Source organism: Dendrobates tinctorius, unplaced genomic scaffold, assembly GCF_039654945.1.
Source record: "Dendrobates tinctorius isolate UK_male_01 unplaced genomic scaffold, ASM3965494v1 ptg000009l, whole genome shotgun sequence".
NCBI lineage: Eukaryota > Metazoa > Chordata > Amphibia > Anura > Dendrobatidae > Dendrobates > Dendrobates tinctorius.
The window spans coordinates 18,836,753-18,854,300 of NW_027361677.1; the positions used below are offsets into that span (position 1 = coordinate 18,836,753).

At 45.9% G+C, this 17,548-nt stretch overlaps 1 protein-coding gene across 3 annotated transcripts in view; it reads left to right on the forward strand.

Annotated features, from left to right (window-relative positions):
* CDH15 (cadherin 15) overlaps positions 1-17,548 on the forward strand; it is a 58,763-nt gene that overhangs the window by 30,318 nt on the left and 10,897 nt on the right. Inside the window, exons 1-2 of one of the 3 annotated variants that reach the window (XM_073583513.1) lie at positions 4,752-4,900; positions 17,331-17,489. In XM_073583513.1, the coding sequence (XP_073439614.1) occupies positions 17,406-17,489 (84 nt within the window). In that variant the 5' untranslated portion in view covers positions 4,752-4,900; positions 17,331-17,405. Of the gene's footprint in view, positions 1-4,751; positions 4,901-5,467; positions 5,591-17,330; positions 17,490-17,548 lie in introns of those variants that run through there. The other 2 variants (XM_073583502.1, XM_073583491.1) reach the window with 2 other exon arrangements.

Sequence of the window (17,548 nt, forward strand, 5' to 3'; positions counted from 1 at the left end):
ACCAGTCCCTCATACTGTTCGTTTCGGGATGAGGATTCTAGGAAGAATGATGGCAGCAATGGAAGCAATATCGTTCGCCCAGTTCCATTTTCGCCCCCTGCAGCACTCTCTCGTCAGCCTGGGACAAGAATCCTTTCACGCTCGATCAGCGATGCCGACTGTCCTCTCAAGTCAGGCAGTCGCTCGGATGGTGGATAACGAGTTCCTCTCTGACCCAGGGGAATCCCTTCCCCCCAGTCCATTGGTTGGTGATAACAACCGACGCCAGTCTCCTCAGCTGGGGAGCGGTGTTTCGCCACCACACGACCCAGGGACGGTGGTCGCCACAGGAGGCACTCCTCCCGATCAACTTATTGGAGACACGAGCAATTCATCTGGCTCTGCAGCAGTTTCATCACTTCTTAGCAGGCTGCCCCGTCCGGATCCAATCGGACAACGCCATGGCGGTGGCTTACATAAATCATCAAGGGGGCACCCGCAGCAGAGCAACCATGCGCGAGGTGGGGCACGTTCTTCAGTGGGCCGAAGCAAACCACTCGGTGATTTCGGCAGTCCACATCCTGGGCGTGGAAAACTGGGCGGCAGACTTTCTCAGCTGGCACGGTCTTGTGTCCGGAGAGTGGTCACTACATCCCGAGGTCTTCCAGCAGTTTTGTCAACTATGGGGAACTCCGGATGTGGACCTGATGGCGTCCAGAGTGAACGCCAAGGTGCCCACATATGTCGCTCGGGCCAGGGACCCGCAAGCAATCGCTGTGGTTGCGTTGGTTCTGCCATGGAACCAGTTCCACCTCCCATATCATCTATTTCCCCCACTGCCACTACTCCCGAGAGTCATTAGAAAGATCAAGATGGAAGGGGTTACAGCGATTCTGCTGGCCCCGTCGAGCGTGGTACGCAGATCTAATGCAGCTGCTTGGCGACTGCCAGAGCGCCCAGATCTACTTTCTCAAGGGCCGATTTGTAACCTGAACTCAGGGGCCCTGTGTTTGACGGCATGGCCGTTGAATCTTGGATTCTAACCCAGGCTGGATGTCTCTTTGAGGTACCTTTCCTGGAAAGTGGTGTTCCTAGTGGCCATCACTTCTATCAGGCGGGTTTCAGAGCTGGCGGCTCTATCCTGCCGAGCTCCGTTCCTCACTTTCCATAAGGATAAGGTGGTGCTCAGACCAGCCCCTCCTTTTCTGCCGAAAGTCGTGTCCTCATTTCACATTAATGAGGATGTTGTCTTGCCTTCATTTTGTCTAGCACTGGTGCACCGTGTGGAAAAGGCTCTTCACACATTAGACCTGGTAAGAGCCCTCCGGAAGTACGTGTCGAAGACGGCACCCTTTCGTCAGACGGACATGCTGTTCGTGCTCCCCGGAGGGCGCAGGAAGGGACTCGCTGCCTCGAAATCGATCATAGCCAGATGGATTCGTTTGATTATTCAGGAGTCCTCCTGCATTAGAGGCACGCCGATTCCAGCAGGGATCAGAGCGCACTCTACTCGGGCAGTGGGCGCCTCCTGGGCGCTTCGGCACCAGGCTTTGACGGAACAGGTGTGCAAGGCAGCAACCTGGTACAGCCTGCACACATTTGCCAAACATTATAATATCCATACTCAGGCCTCAGCGGATGCGAGCCTGGGTAGAAGGATTCTCCAAGCAGCAGTGGAGCACCTTTAAACAAGAGGTGCATGTAGCTTGGATTGGTGAGTCAATCTCCCACCCAGGGACTGCTTTAGTACGTCCCACAGTATCTGTGTCCCCCAATGAGGCGAAGGAGAAATAGGGATTTTTGTGATAAACTCACCGCAAAATCCTTTTCTCCGAGACGCTCATTGGGGGACACAGCACCCACCCTATTAGCCAAGTTGGCTTCTATTTTGTTTAATTTATACGCATTTATTTATGTGATATAAGGGTGGTCTTTTTTTCTGGACATGTTGTACCTGTATTAAGGCTGATTTTGTTGCCCTCCTACTGCTTTGGCACCAAACTGATTTCCGACCGCAATCGGGTCGAGGGTGTATACGGCGGAGGAGGAGCTATCCTCTTTTTTTCACTTAGTGTCAGCCTCCAAGCGGCAGAAGCATACACCCACAGTATCTGTGTCCCCCCAATGAGCGTCTCGGAGAAAAGGATTTTACGGTGAGTTATCACAAAAATCCATGTTTTTTGAATTTACCAAATGGCTGCAATGAAACAGAGTGAAAAATGTAAAGGGGTCTGAATACTTTCCGTACCCACTGTATGTAATCCCTCCATCTGCCATTCCTTCTTCTGTCTGTAGGTTAGACGAGGGTGCAGTAAAGAGAGCAGATTTGTCTCCAAAGGGTATGCAGCATTTAAGGACCATCTTCAACTGCTTTTTCCATGGCTGTCGATGGTATTGAAGTATGAATTCTTCTTCATAGGATCCTGTAGAAGAGGGAAAACCTCTAAAAAGTTTCTTGGGCAGCGGAACTTTCTGCAATGACCGTGGAAACTTGCCTATGGTTGGTCTTCTAATGTAGGTTTCTTCTATAGATGAAATATGTTTTTCATTCATCATCATCATCATCATCATCAAGAGAGTAAGAGCACTGATACTGTATTACACTTCTTATTTTTCACATACAAGTTTGCACCAAATATGCACCGTGTGCAATTATCCTAAAGTTGCCCATGCACCCTAGAAAGCTGTTGCATCGCACGTGCATGCATGCTCAGCTCAGCTGAGAGAGCATGAGTTATCAGCGGGAAGTAAACTGCTACTAGACACCTTATCTCCTCCATGCCAGATCATTCCTTCACCCCCCCATCATCTGTTGGGGGGGGAAGTTTAGGAGACCCTCATACAGTATAGCTAATGTGTATGGCCAGCTTTGTATATGGCCCCTCAAAGTTCTCAAGATAGCGGTGCCCTCCCGGTAATCCAGCAACGCTGCCCAGAAAGTCCAGACATCTTGAGAATAGTCCTGTGTCTTTAGCTTTCTCCCTGACTGTGTCGATGCCTGGTAAGTGTGAGTCACTGAATGCAGCTGTCTCGGCCTCACCCATCTCTTTTCCTCCATAACTCCCTCATTGCTAGCGTAGGCCGACGTGCCAACCATGGCTGAGCGATGGCTGTGCCCCGATGCTTCTCTTCTTCCTGATGACCGCACAGTGATATTTCCCCCCCCTATTAGTGCTGTACACCATCATAGCCCATCTGTGCCTGGACTTGACATGGTTAACCGACTGGAAACTAACAACCATGATGATATCATCAAGAACATCGTGGTAACGGCAAAATCCGGAGTTTGTTCTGGATAACATCTGAAATTCCTATTCTCCTTTTATTCTGGAGTAACAGGGTGTTAACACTTTATAGGTCAAGGTGGCTCCACCTGTCCGGTGGTGAAGGGAGAGCAGCGCCTTACACCGTGGGGGATGCCTCCTGCAAAACAAAAATCCTAGTGATCTCTTTGTCGTCCCTATATTACTACATACATACTTATATCTGTGTTTGGATGCCATTACGATTTTACAAATTGACTATATTGAGTCAATATTTTAGTTTTGTGGTAGCGCTCTGTATAGCATGGCACAGTAACCCAGAGTACCATCCCAACCAGAGACAAAGGGACACTTTTTTTTGGTCTCTCCTTAGTGAAAGGAGCTCTATGAATACATTTAAAAGAAATCTATCATAGGTTTTTGCTATGTAATCTGATAGTAGCATGATGTAGGGGAGGAGACCCTGATTCTAGTGATGTGTCACTTGCTGGGCTGCTTGCTGCCATTTTGATGCAATCAAATACAGAGCTCAAATATAGAGCCCTGTATAATCCCGCCTCAATCGCTGATTGGCAGCTTTCTGTGTATACTGACAGAACGCTGCCAATCAGTGGTGGGGGCGGGGTTACAGAGCAGGAGGACTAGACACCTAGTCCTGTAGTGATAATCTGCTGATAAAACACTGATTTACAACACACAGCCTAATAAGTGATGCATCACTGGAATCAGGCTCTCAGCCCCTACCTCATGCTACTTTCGGATTACATAGCAAAACTTGTTAACATATTCCCTCCCTTTAAGAGAGAGTGCAAGGGTAGAATATTTGCAAGCAAGCCCCCTTGCCTCGGAAACCAGCCACCCCTGATTCACTGCAGAGGTGGCCTGTAACCTGGGAAATGAAAATCAACCCATAGTAATAAAAATACCTTCATTCCTGAGAACGGAAAGGAGTTTTTAATAAGAGGTAAATTACAAAGTTGCTTGTCGTTCCAAGCCCTTGTACTCCTTTCAGAAGTTGCGACCAACCTTTTATTGCGCCCTGAATCGTAGCCGGACCTGGGGAGCGTTCACACACACGGATCCAACTGCAAAATCGTATAGGCGCTCCCTCAAAACACCTGTTCAGAGCGGCTTATCACATTCACTAATCAAAGTCATTCTCTGTGTAAGTGTGCGTGTGTAGCCCATTCACTATCTCCATCCATCCTTCACCCCTGCAAGATGGCTGGACCTTCATTGTAAATACAACATTGTAAATACACACCTGTACTCTGTATCTCCCTCACCTCATTGTAGATTGTACGCTCTCACGAGCAGGGTCGTCTTATTTCGTCTTATTTTGCTTTAATTATTGTATTGTTAGCGTTGTTACTTATGACTTGTGTTTTGAAACTGTTAAACTGTAAAGCGCTGCGGAATATGTTGGCGCTATATAAATAAAGATTATTATTATTATTATTATTATAGGGTCAAATTAAATTTAGTTGTTTTTTTTAAATTTTGGATGTGATATTAATTTTCTTCTCATTTAATAGTTTGTGATCACGGGAAGTCCGGACTCGCAGCAGACATCCTAAATGTCTCGGGGATCACGCGAATCTCTTAAGTCGGCTCTTAATTAGCGTAATGGAGCTTCTTGGCCCAAGACGGCAGATCAGGTATTCTCATCAGCGACGCAGACAACAGATGGGAGAGCGGCACCGATCACTATGGGAGCAGGGGAAGACGAAAAACTGTCACCCCGTTTCTTAGTTTTTGGGGGGGCGACTTGTCGGACAGCGGGGATCGCTCTGCGTTAATGGGATGAACGTTTTAGCAGATCCTCTTAGTCATCGCTTGCATTGTTATAGGGGTTTTGGCGAGATTTCGAGTAACAAGCGCCCACTGTTTCCCCACCGGACCCTTTTAACCCTTCCAGGGAATAGGCAGCCCTGCGATTTGTGATACGATTGATCTGGAGACAGGTGGCACGTGTTACATTGCACATACGGTTCTCTCCTGTATGATCCCCCCACCCCACAAGAATACAGGGGTCCGAGAGCCGGGAAGTGACCTTGAAACAGAGCAGAGTCTGTAATGGGCACAGCTGCAGACCCCATTCTCCCCCCTATACAAACACACAGCGTACACCCCCGACACCCCAGTGATTCCCCCTCCCACCCCACCGACTGGAGTAAAGTTACAACTCACAACACTTGTGCTGTCAGTCACCCCGGGAAAGGGAATCCGTCACACAGCCAGGCGGACGCAGACTCTCGTCCTTTTCCCACAGAGACCACTTCATTCCAAGCAGGATGGAAAGACGGATACTCCTGGCCATGTGCTGCCTGGTGTCCACCTGCGGACAGGTAAGAGACCACATCCGACGGCGTAGGGCTCTGTGCACACCTGTATGGTCTCACCAGAAGTCTGCGGGGAAGGAATTGCAGTAATAGGATTACTTTCCAAATTTCCATTTTCAGAGCGATTTTGGGGATAAGCAATGAAACCCTGAATTATAGAATCTGAAGTTCAAGCTCGGACGCCCGCTGACTCCTGGCATTGCCATAGCGTGACCTCGATTTTTTTTTTTTTTGTCAGGTTGGGTACGCAGCGGCGTACACGACCAGTTTCTATTCTGAGAGTCCGTAGGGCACTGACTCCCCCCAACCTATGTCATATTTCATTTAAACAATTTAAGTAGGAGTTCCCCTTTAAATATATTAGGCTTTGATGGCGCCCCTATATGTGTATGAGGACAAGATGGGGAGCCTGACGGAAGAACAGATTCCAGCAATGGCGGTGCTTATAGAGGGGCACATTATTTCCATATATGAGGGGGTGCTTCCACAGACATAACTAGGGTGACGTGTTTATGAAAGGGTGCAGTATTTTGGGGCGTTCATGAATTGCACATGTATTAATGCTGTACAGGCCTATCAGAGCAAGATTTAACCATTGATGTGAATGGGCGAAAAAAACGGACATGCCTCTGGATTTTTTATTTTAATGGACACTTGGTGAGAAAAAAAAAAATACGGACATGTGACCCTCCATAGACTATAATAGGTACGTGTCCTGTCCGGAGAGAATACACACGTGAAATAACAGACGTGGATTGAGGCTGTAGGTGGAGTTCCCCTTTAACTCAGCGCTTTGTGTATTTGTATATATTGTATTAAATGGAAAAAAAAAATGTATAAAAGTGATCTAATAACTGGGAACATTCAGAGTACGGATCGCGATGTCCGGACCCGCCGCAGATGTCCTCACCTGGACTTAGCAGCCGCTGTGTATATGAGGCTGGGAACTTGGGGTCAGGAGGATCGTGGCTGGTCGAGACATTCAGTGTGTCACTCCTCTAAGTAGGGGTTCTCCTGTAAAGTGTTCATTTTCTCAATTGTTTCTGTAAAAATAATATAATGAGTGTGAATATTTTAATTATGGAAAGTTCTGCAACTTTTTAATATATATTTAGTTTTGATCTGTGTTCATATCTCACTATACAAGCTGCATACATTATTAAAGGGTTATTTCCCCGCAAAAAATCAAGTTCTTCCCTATCCATGGGACGGGGGATAACTTGTTGAACCCTAGCAGTCCGAACATCGGGACCCCCAGTGATACCGAGATCAGGGCTCTGCAGCCCCGTCCTGAATGGAGCACAGGTGCCAATGTACAGCCTTCCCTACATTCATTGTCCATAGGACTGCTAGAAATTGCTGAGTGCTGTGTTCTGCAGTCCCATGTAAATTATTGGAATGGAGGCCGAGCATGTGCACCTCTGCTCCAGTTGGGAGAACTTGTTTTGTTTTTTGTTTTTTTGTTTGTTTGTTTTTTTTAAGTTGGGAGGAACCCTTTAAATAAATCTATTTGAACTGATGAGGCTGGTGTACTTACTATGAAAACCCATAGCAGAATGTCTGATTTTAAAAATGAGCATTTTTGAGTCCGGCTAGAAGGTTCATTTTAATGTCAGACAGGAAAACTTACAAAAGGAATGTACAGCCAATTGTGTTGTGGATTTTAAAGTAAGTACACCAGCCTCATTAGGTCCAAGAAATCCATTTAATATCGTATGCAAAGTTTGTTTTGTGAAGGCTGGCGAGAGATCCGCATTAGCTGCTAGAGGCGATGCTTGCTTCGTCTCAGTGTATCGGCGCACTCTCTCGCAGCAAGTCATTTGCACATAATCAGGACATTACTGGAATTTTGCATATATATTAGTACGGGTGCACCATGATGAATGGATATATAAATGTGTGTTAGTGACAGCTACAGCATCGCTCACATTATATCCAGATGTCCCCCCATAATAATTTCGCAGTACATATCAGACTGTGTCATTATAATTCTCCAGTTAAAGAGACAGCGCCGGAATAAATAACACCTTGGCGCTGTACGTCGCCACCCCGCGCCATAGTGGTTTGATTAATGGCAATCTTTATGATAATTTTGGTATCTCTCACAGCAGCCTGTGAACTGAAACATATGTATCCGAGCTTTTATCTGTCTGGGGAGAGTAATGATATGTCCTCGTGATGATACAATCAGCAGACGAGGACCCCGCACGTGCTCCCAGCCCTCGTACAGTGGCAATTACACAGTTAAAATCATCGTAATGATGAAATGACTGCGCCGCTCTTTTATTCCCATGATTACAGGTGCATTATGGAAAGTGCAGAGGGAGGAAATAATTGCAAGAAAAGATACAGGACCAGACTCAGGGGTGGTGGGAATTTGGCTTATGAGCAACATATGGGCTATTAAATGGTCTACGCATGACGGATGGAGGAAGCGGCGAGATAAGCACCTGAGCAATGGCCAGTAGGTTACTGGGCATACTGGTTATGTAATGCTCTGGATAAATCCAAAATCTCTGGACTCGGGAAATATTAGGCTTCTTGAAAAATGGTGCATCGTAGTAAACCAGCCTGGATTGTCACATCCTAGACATGGAGGTCGCCTCTGGGGAAAAGATAAGAGCTGCTGCTCTCTGTTGTCTGTCAGTAAGCTGATCAAGTATGTACACTGGGGTAATGGATATTCGGTATTTCCCAGCATTTTTGGACAGCGAGGACTACGTGTCACAAAGAAGATCAAAGCCCTTCTCCACTCTGATCATTATATCTCTATGGTACCATGACGGAGCCTGCACTGATCTCTCAGGATTAGTGGTCTTCCGGGACAATGTGATAGTTTCTGGATTGTAGATGGCCACAGCCTGGTCTTGTGGGTGAAGTGCAGGGTCCTGGCGCTTTTATAATGCTGGTAATGTGTGTAGGATATTCACCGGTGACAACTATTACTATTAGACAGTGAAGAAAAGTGGTCTTCTATAGCTACATCGTAGCTAAAAATCTGTCATAGGAAATCTGGTTTGGGCAAAGGGGTTTTCTTTTGGCTGTAATTTTTTTTATCTTTTAATTATATTCGGGGGGAGAAGGCCTGCTGCTTTGTCTCCAGAGCTTGGCACACAACCTACGTGAAGCCAAGTCCTAGCTGTAGATGGCGGGGAGCTTCCCTTTTTCCACCTGCTCATGGATCCCCATGGCACCCTGAAACACCCATAGGGTTGTCCTCCAGTCTTCCCACACGTCATACCTTTTTGACCCTGGTTTCTTTCACAATGGTCCTCTTGTGGGTTATAGAGTCTCCCTTTTCACCTGCGTCTCTCGCTCTGCAGGTAATCTCTTCCTTTGCAAGGGCTCTCCCAACCAATCAGGTAGAGAGCCTCTATATTTTCCATATAAATTCAATAATAGGCAGTACGTTGGCTCAGTGTGTTAGAATATTGTCAGATAAAATTGTAATAGGGGGCGGCACGTTGGCTCAGTGGTTAGCATATTGTCTGATATAATTCTAGCAGAGGGCGGAACGTTGGCTCAGTGGTTAGCATATTGTCTGATAATTCTAGCAGAGGGCGGAACGTTGGCTCAGTGGTTAGCATATTGTCTGATATAATTCTAGCAGAGGGCGGAACGTTGGCTCAGTGGTTAGCATATTGTCTGATATAATTCTAGCAGAGGGCGGAACGTTGGCTCAGTGGTTAGCCTTGCAGCGCTGGGGTCCTGGGTTCAAATCCCTCAAAGGACAACATCGACAAGTTTGTATGTTCTTCCCTTGTTTGTGTGGGTTTTCTCCAGCACTCCAAAATCATACTGATAGGGAATTTTAGATTATGAGCCCTAATGGACACAGTTGGGAAAACATCTCACACAATGGTGTGGGGCTTCCCTCTTGCCCCGGCTCTTCCACCGACTAGGAGTCAGCAGTGCCCGTGTGCCGCAGCCTGCTCCCCTTGAGCGCCCACAGGGCCACTCTTACCAACTTTTGTGGTTTTCCGAGTCCATTGCAGATAGTGCAAGCGAATGAGGTCGCATTTGCAATACGCAAGGGATTGCAACAAAAATTCAACTGGTTCTCAGTTTTTGCCAGCTTGCTTGTTGCAGGTGCAGTACCCTGTGAGTGGCAGTGCCACCCCATTCACTTGCATTATGGTGCAATGTAGCGGAGACAGAAAGTGATCTTTGACCATATAACCTGAGTAGCTAAGTCATCACCCCATCATGCCTTTAAAGTTCAGTGGTGGAAATTAGAGGGAACAGCTGCCAGATACTTGGTACCATCTCAGAACAGAAGTAAGAGTATCAGCAAGGAAGATACTTGGGAGGATTTGGCCACTTATCTCCTGCTGAACCATTAAAATAACGCTCCGGTGGACAGTGCCAGTGTGCACGTTAATGGCGAAGTTGGCTTTTAATGGCGTCTGTATCGGCATCAATAATTTTGACGGTGAAGAATATTGCCATATGTAGGTCTATACTGCCATTTAAAAACGAAACATTGAACCTAAAATACGGACGCGTGACCGCACCCTGAACGCCGCTGTTTTTCTATTCTGACCCACCGACCATAAGGACACGGCAGAGGAATCTGTGACAGCCATGAAATGTCAGGAATGTCTTCTATCTGTGACTCAGGGAGGACCAAATGTTTCTTCATTTAGCCATGGTGCAGATGCCTCATATATCTGGGTCACCGAGAGGATCACATTGACACATGGTCATGGGAATGTATGGAAAGCGATCACATATGGCCTGTGATCTGGTGATCAGTAATGGTAGATTATATACAATTGTTATATGTGGTGTGTCGTAGTCCATGTAGAGCTTTTACATTGCTTTATGTCGGGCTCGGGGACGTTGTTAATAAGACATCCTATAGGGGGGTAAGCTGTATGTAATTTTTATATAGATTTTTAGTGGGGTTGCTATATCCTAGGTCTTATGCACAATTGCCATATTGGTTTGGTATTTCATTTTTTGACTCTTCCGTCCCTGTATTAGTGCTTTCCCATACACAGATTGTACTCAAGTTATATAGCAATCTGCTATTCTGTAAAAGGGACAGGAGTCGGTGATTGGATCCTGCATCAGCACCTAAATAAAGTCCTGGTTTATGATACACCACATCCCTACATTGTTCTGCTCCTCACTATAACTCTCTGCCTTGCTACCATGTCCTGTAAATATCATGGGTGGACAGCTGGACATACTTGTAATACTCTACAGGAGCTGAGATGAAAATTACATCCAAGGCTGGGTCAAGGGGTAGGCCTAGAGCGCTGCCTCTTGCCTCCCCAAGGGGGGGGGGACCCTTGATAAAAAAAAATATGCCATGACTGAATGTCTGTGGCCGCCCACCATCTTCCTGTGTCCGCAGACATTCAGCACAATCGCATCCACCCGCTTACAACATGCATACAGTGCCGACATGGCAGAATATGCATTACATCCATGCATGGTAACCATAATGGCTTGCAATCACAAGGTCACTAATTACCTTGTACTTCATTGCTCAAGTGTAATTGTAATGCCTTTTATGACACATTCGACTTTCACAAGTGTCATCAGTTTGTACCAAAAAGCTAAACATGCTGATCGCAGAAGGTTCCCCCAGGGATGCCAGGATCAAGTCTTTTGGAACTCCAAGATTGTAGCTCTGACGCCCTGTTCTGAGTGGAGCAGAGGTGCACATGCTGGTCCTTCTCTCCATTCATTGTCTATGGGTTTGGCCGAAGAGTACTACGTGAGTCCCATATACAAAATGAGCGGACGTGTGCACCTCGGCTACTTTTCGGATGGGGTTGCTGAGCTCCATTCTTGGGATTCCATAGTCCCACTCTCTGGATCGCTCGGAGTCCCAGCAGTCAAAACCTCCAATGATCAGCAAGTTATTCCCAAAACTATGAATATGAGAATTTTAGTTTTTGGGGTATTAACCCTCTAAAGACTATTTAATGACTATTTCCTCTGCCGTAGGACTGACCACATCCCAAGAGCCAGGATCCCGGTAGCTAATGGGGCTACAAAAACTTGTGTTTGACTTAAATACTTGTGCAAACTCCAGTATAGATCCTCCAGGCTTCCAGACTAGCCATCTTCTTTCTAATTTCTGGTAGACACCTTCTATGTTTTTCTGATCCTCTGCCCGGTAGCTAAGATCTCCATTCCTATCTTAAGTAAAAAAGTGATTCATGTGCAAACACATTTTTGCAATATAGTTCTCTATAGCCTTCTTTAACAACTTCATCTTTAACATCTAACCTAGTTGGTGCCCTTGTTACTCCACCACAAGATCTGCTGATGTCCCAATATAAGGGTAAAAAAAGAGAAACATTTGTGCTATGCAAGAAGTGCGTCACCTCCTCTGACCAAGAAGTGATGGATTTTGACTTGGTCAATGTTCACACTGAGTTTTTTAGGCGTTTTCCAATAGCACTCCTCTACTATCAAGGGTCTTTAATAGCATTCGTCTCCTCTCATAGCCCAGACTGTTTGTGCCTCCTTAGCTCCAGAGCTTGAGTGAGACTGTAACACCTGCAACCCACTGTGGTTACATCTTGTCAATCAGATCACAGCTAAAATGCTGAAATCTGATTGGCGACCTGTAAGGTATGTGTCGCCATTACAGAGAATAATGCACTATTGAGTAGGAGATGTACAGTGGCCTGCAAAAGTATTCACAACCACCCCTCTCCACTTGGCAATTTTTTATGTTTTGCTGCCTCACAACCTGGAATTTCACTGGTCTGTTCTCCAAAACATTTACACATTTCTCCTTAAACCACTGGAGTGCTGCTTTAGTAGTATGCTTTGGATCATTGTCTTGTTGGAAGTTGAACCTCCGTCCCAGTCTCAAATCTCTGATAGACAGGTTATGCTCAAGAATATCCCTGTACTTTGCACCATCCATCTTCCCTTCTCCTCTGACCATTTTCCCTGTCCCTGCTCCCGAGAAACATCCCACAGCATGATGTTGCTACCACCATGTTTTACTGTGGGATGGTGTTCTTGGGGTGATGAGCTTTGTTGGTTTGGTGCCAGGCATAGCGTTTACCTTGGTTGACAAAAAGTTTAATTTTGGTCTCATCTGACCACCGCACCTTCCTCCATACATTTGTGGAGTCTTCCGCCATGTCTTTTGGCAAACGCAAAAAGAGCCTAACAATTTTTATGTGGAAGTAAAGGCTTTTTTTCTGCCCACTCTTCCATAAAGGCTACCTCTATGGAGTGCTTATTGTGGTCGTATGGACAGATTCTCCAGTCTGTGCTTGGGAACTCTACAGCTTCTTCAGGGTTACACGTGGTCTCTGTGCTGCCTCTCTGATTAATGCCCTCCTTGCCTGGGCTCAGAGTGTTGGTGGTCGATCCTCTCTTGTCAGGTTTGTTGTGGTACCGTGTTCTTTCCATTTCATGATAATGGATTTGATGGTGTTCCGGTATCATCAGAGATTGGGATATTTTTTATAACCCAACCCTGACTTGTACTTCTCAACAACTTTGTTCTTAACTTGTTTGGAGATCTCCTTGGTCTTCATGGTGTTGATTAGAGCTCAGACTGTAATGTAACAAAATTGGCAAAAAGCCAAGGGGGGGGGGATACTTTGGCAAGCCACTGTAAGGCTATGTGAACACGCTGCTGTTTTTGCTGCGGATCCGCTGTGGATCCACAGCAGTTCTGCAGACATTGTACAGTAGCATGTAAATCTATATGATTTACAATCCGCAGTGCAGATGCTGCGGATTTTTAACTGCGGAAAAGCTGCGGTTTTGAATCCGCAGAAAGAATTGACATGTCACTTCTTTTCTGCGGATTCTGCTGCGGTTTACCATCTTCTCCTTTGTAGAGGTGATAAACCGCAGGTCATTTTACCTGCGGTTCCGCAGACCAATCGGAACGTGTGCACATAGCCTAAAACTATTCAGAGTTGCTATTTGGGTTTCTTGAAGCTGTAATGGTGACCATGTGTTTTTTGTTTTTTTTTAAGCTGAGATCCTTGAGACTACAGCTGTTGCCAAAGCAACCAATCACATAGCTGCTTTCATTTAATAATCTGCTTTGGAGAATTGTAAGCTGGAATCTGATTGGGTGCTAGGGGAAGCAACTCGCTTTTTCCTCTGCTAGAGTTTTCTTTATCTCTATATACATTTCCAGGGAAGATGGTAATTCTGGATATGAGGTTCGGCTGGGGCGTGAGGTCCCCATGTGTAGGAAAGGGCACATAAGTCCCTCAGTCAGGCCGTAGGTGCGGGGTAGGCCTCACTCCCAATTTTGTGTAGGAATGAGGTAAATTCCTCAGATGTCTGTAATGTGATGCCGCTCTTGAAATCCAGGGGGGCAGGGGCAGCAGCTGGCACTTTCGGGGCCCCTGGGGACAGCTATACTCCAGCTAATCCCACATTTGTTTTCTGGGCAGCTGTATAATCAGTTACTGCACTCGGCAGGGAAGGGGGGGTCATCCATTAATGCCACACACACCTGCTCGGCGGGCGAAGGGTTAAACGTTGTGCCATATAGCGCGTCCTCTGTTTTTTCCTCCGCACGTTTTATGGGGGTCCACGGGCATTGCCAACATGGGTGTTGCTATAATGCAGTGGGGGGCCATATTGTAGATTTTGGGATTTATTATATGTATATGGGAAATGTCGGCGTCACATTAGGTAGCACAAATCAATCCATTCCTATAGTGCTGACACTTTTGCGTTACTTAAAGGGGTTTCCACGGGTCATCGATATCAGTTTGGTGGGAGTCTGACACCCGGCGCCCCCAAAATCCGCTTTTTTTAGAGCAGCGTTCACATCTAGCCGCCGCCGGAGCTTGTAACAACTGATCGCTGACTTCACGACCGATCTGATACTGATAAGTCATCAATACCCTAATAGTGGAAAACCCCTTTAATCAGCAGCAAGCAATCGGATAAGAGGTTTCCATATAGGAATCTAGAAGCAGTAGAGCACCCCCTTATGGTCTGTGTATTGTGTATGCGTCACCACAATACACTCGGGGTCCGATTTATTATTGCATTTGCGCTTTTTTTTTCTCTAGTTTTTCACCTCTTTTTGTATTTGCTCCTTATTTTATCTTTTTATTTTTATTTATTTTTTTTTTATAATTTGTCCCCTTTATGAAACCTGTTTTCTGTCTTTGCCTGTGATTTTTATTTATTTTCTAGGTTTTTTGGGTTCATCATTGTTTTGTAGATTTCCAGAAATCTTTGTCTGATATATCAATTTCAACTTTTTAAAAAGTTGTGCAGTTTTTGCTCCATTTTTCTCTCCGGAGTGATTTTATATAAATCCTGATTTTTTTTTAAAAAAAAATTTTCTGTACAAATTTTGTATCATTTAATTGAAGTCTTAAGAAAAAGGTTAAAACAAAATAAAAAAGCTTTTATATTGTTTTGTGCAAAATTAAAATAATGAAAAAAAAATTCATATCACTTCTTTGACGTGGATCCCGACCAAACTGTCCAATCAAAAGGCTGCAAAAAAAAAACTCTTCCAAAACTCTCCAAAGTTGGACCCCACAATCTAAGGAAAAGGGGGTTCATGGGATTTTGGCCCCACACTGATGCCGCCATTACTGTACGCCGCCTCACGTGCAACAATCAATCTCATTACATCGTATTTGTTACATAATTAAATGGCTTCTGGCGACAGTAATGAGTGTCCAGCTCGGCGGAGGGTGGGGAACCTCGACAGATGGCTTTTCGTTAATTGCTGACCCCTCTGTGACAGGCACCATTTGGCTTTTCTGGCAGACAGCAGCAGCTTGGATATCCTGAAGTCAGGGACAAATTACTCGTTACTGAGAGAAGGGGGCACAGGAACCATTAAAAAAAGGAGTACTGGGAGTGTAAGAGTTAAAAAAATAAAAAAAAATGTAAAGGCGCAGATAGCTGGCTATATGGAGGTAATCAATAACTAAGGAGCTGTAGAACTAATAGTTCCAGCAATGCTTCACCAGTGCGGGTAGTAGTAGGGATGATGGGGCTTGTCCCCTTCAAGCATGACACCGACTCGGCGTTTGTGGACCGGTTCCACGTGTAAGGGGCATTATTAGGGGCCACACCTGCTGCTCTATGCCATCGCAGGGAATGCAATAATGGTAATCTTAGAGGAGATATTTGTGTACGAGGCTTTTTCCTAGGATTTGTGGCCTTAAAAGGGGGTTTTACAAGATTAGAAAAAAATATGGCTGCTTTCTTCAGGACACAGCGCCACTCGTGCCCACAGTTTGTGTCTGGTATTGCAGCTTAGCTTCACTAATTCTGATGAGCTGCAATACCAGATCCAATACATGCCATACCCATACACTCCAACATATACAACATTTTTATTTCTTAAAGGGGTTTACAAAAAATGGTATCTTTCTGATCGCCGGGGATCCTGAGAATAGAGCATGGTAGCACCAAGGACAAGGCCCTGCAGATCCGTCTGAGTAGAGCGTAAGTGCTCATGCTCCATTCATTGTCTATGGGACTGTCGGAAGTAGCCGGCGCTGTACTGGGCTTTCTCCAGCAGTCCTATAGACAATGAATGGAGTGTAGGAGCTGTCCTCAGGCCTCCGGTGGCCTTTTCTCAGGATTGCTGTGTTTTCCAGTGTTCGGACCCCCAAGCGAGTTATCCCCTAAAATATGCATTGGGGCTAATTATCAATTTTGGGAAAACTAGTTTTAATGTACATGATTAACACAGAGACTTATTTCTATCCTCAAAGTGAAGACATGATTGACTTTGGGCGAGGAAGTAAATGTGGAGGGGTCAGGGGCACGACTGGTGCAGGGCATTTTGATAGAAGTCTCATTGATGTGAGGAATTGCAGCCATGATGATGTGACGACTTCTGCGGTTTCTCGTCGGCCTGCACACTTGTCTTTGTGGGATTTATGTGGGATCAGCTCCGCTCTGTACATTCCCGGGATCCGGGTATGTGAGCCCCTCAGAATGAATCCCACCAGGTGTTCCCCACAGACTTCTTGGTACCAGTGTTGTGACACCTGCGGCCCCAAGCAGCTGATCTTGGAGGTAGTGATTGGCAGCGCCCGGGTGAGCAGATCAGGTAGCCAAAGATGCCCAGACCCCACGAGGAGTAGTGATAAGGATCAGACATAGTAGCACAGTGCGATGTGTGATTAGTGGTGACACGGGGCAGCGGGTTTATTATATATATTTATAGCCACTTTCTCTGTGCCCTTCCTCACCTGAAGGGGACCAACAACAATGGGCAAAGCATTCAGATACCATAGGGGCCCAATGCTAATTGCTCCAGCCCCCTACAATGGACCACCATTGCCAGTAAACTAAATCAGTGGGCCATGTGATTTTGAAATCTGTCGAATTCAAGCTCATTTGACCAACATCTATTCCTCATCCCCCCTATACACCTGCACACTCAGTTCAGTCATTGTAATGCGGAGAGGGGAGAAAGCGTTTGCTAGACAACTCTGGTGGCTCTCCTTCTAGAACAAGGATTGGACATGATGAAATCCAGCAGCCTGATCCTCCCCCCCCCCAATATCTGCTATTGGGGGACAAGTGGCACTGTGCACATTAGATGGTTGCCTGATAATTGTGGGTTCATCAAGGGGTCTGGAGGGGAAAGGTTCAGGCCCTTCTGACCTTGGTGGGCAAACCAGGCATCATAGTAAGGGATCCTTTTTAATCTTCACTATGAGACCCCATTCTGGTAATGGGCCTGAATGTGACCCGAACGCCCTGTAATAATGTGATATAACGCGGCAATGTCCATCTCGTCCCGCAGGTCATCAGCGCAACACAAGATGAAGAAGTTGGCGTCCTGCACCCCTGGCACCAGCTGTTTAAGGCGATCGGTGAGATGCAAAGATCTAAAAGAGCCTGGGTCATTCCTACAATTTCTGTCTCAGAGAACCTTAAAAGCATCCCTTCTCAAATAGTGCAGGTATGGAAAGCAATGCTTTTATGTGCACAAATATTCCCACACATCTTGGCCCAATAGGA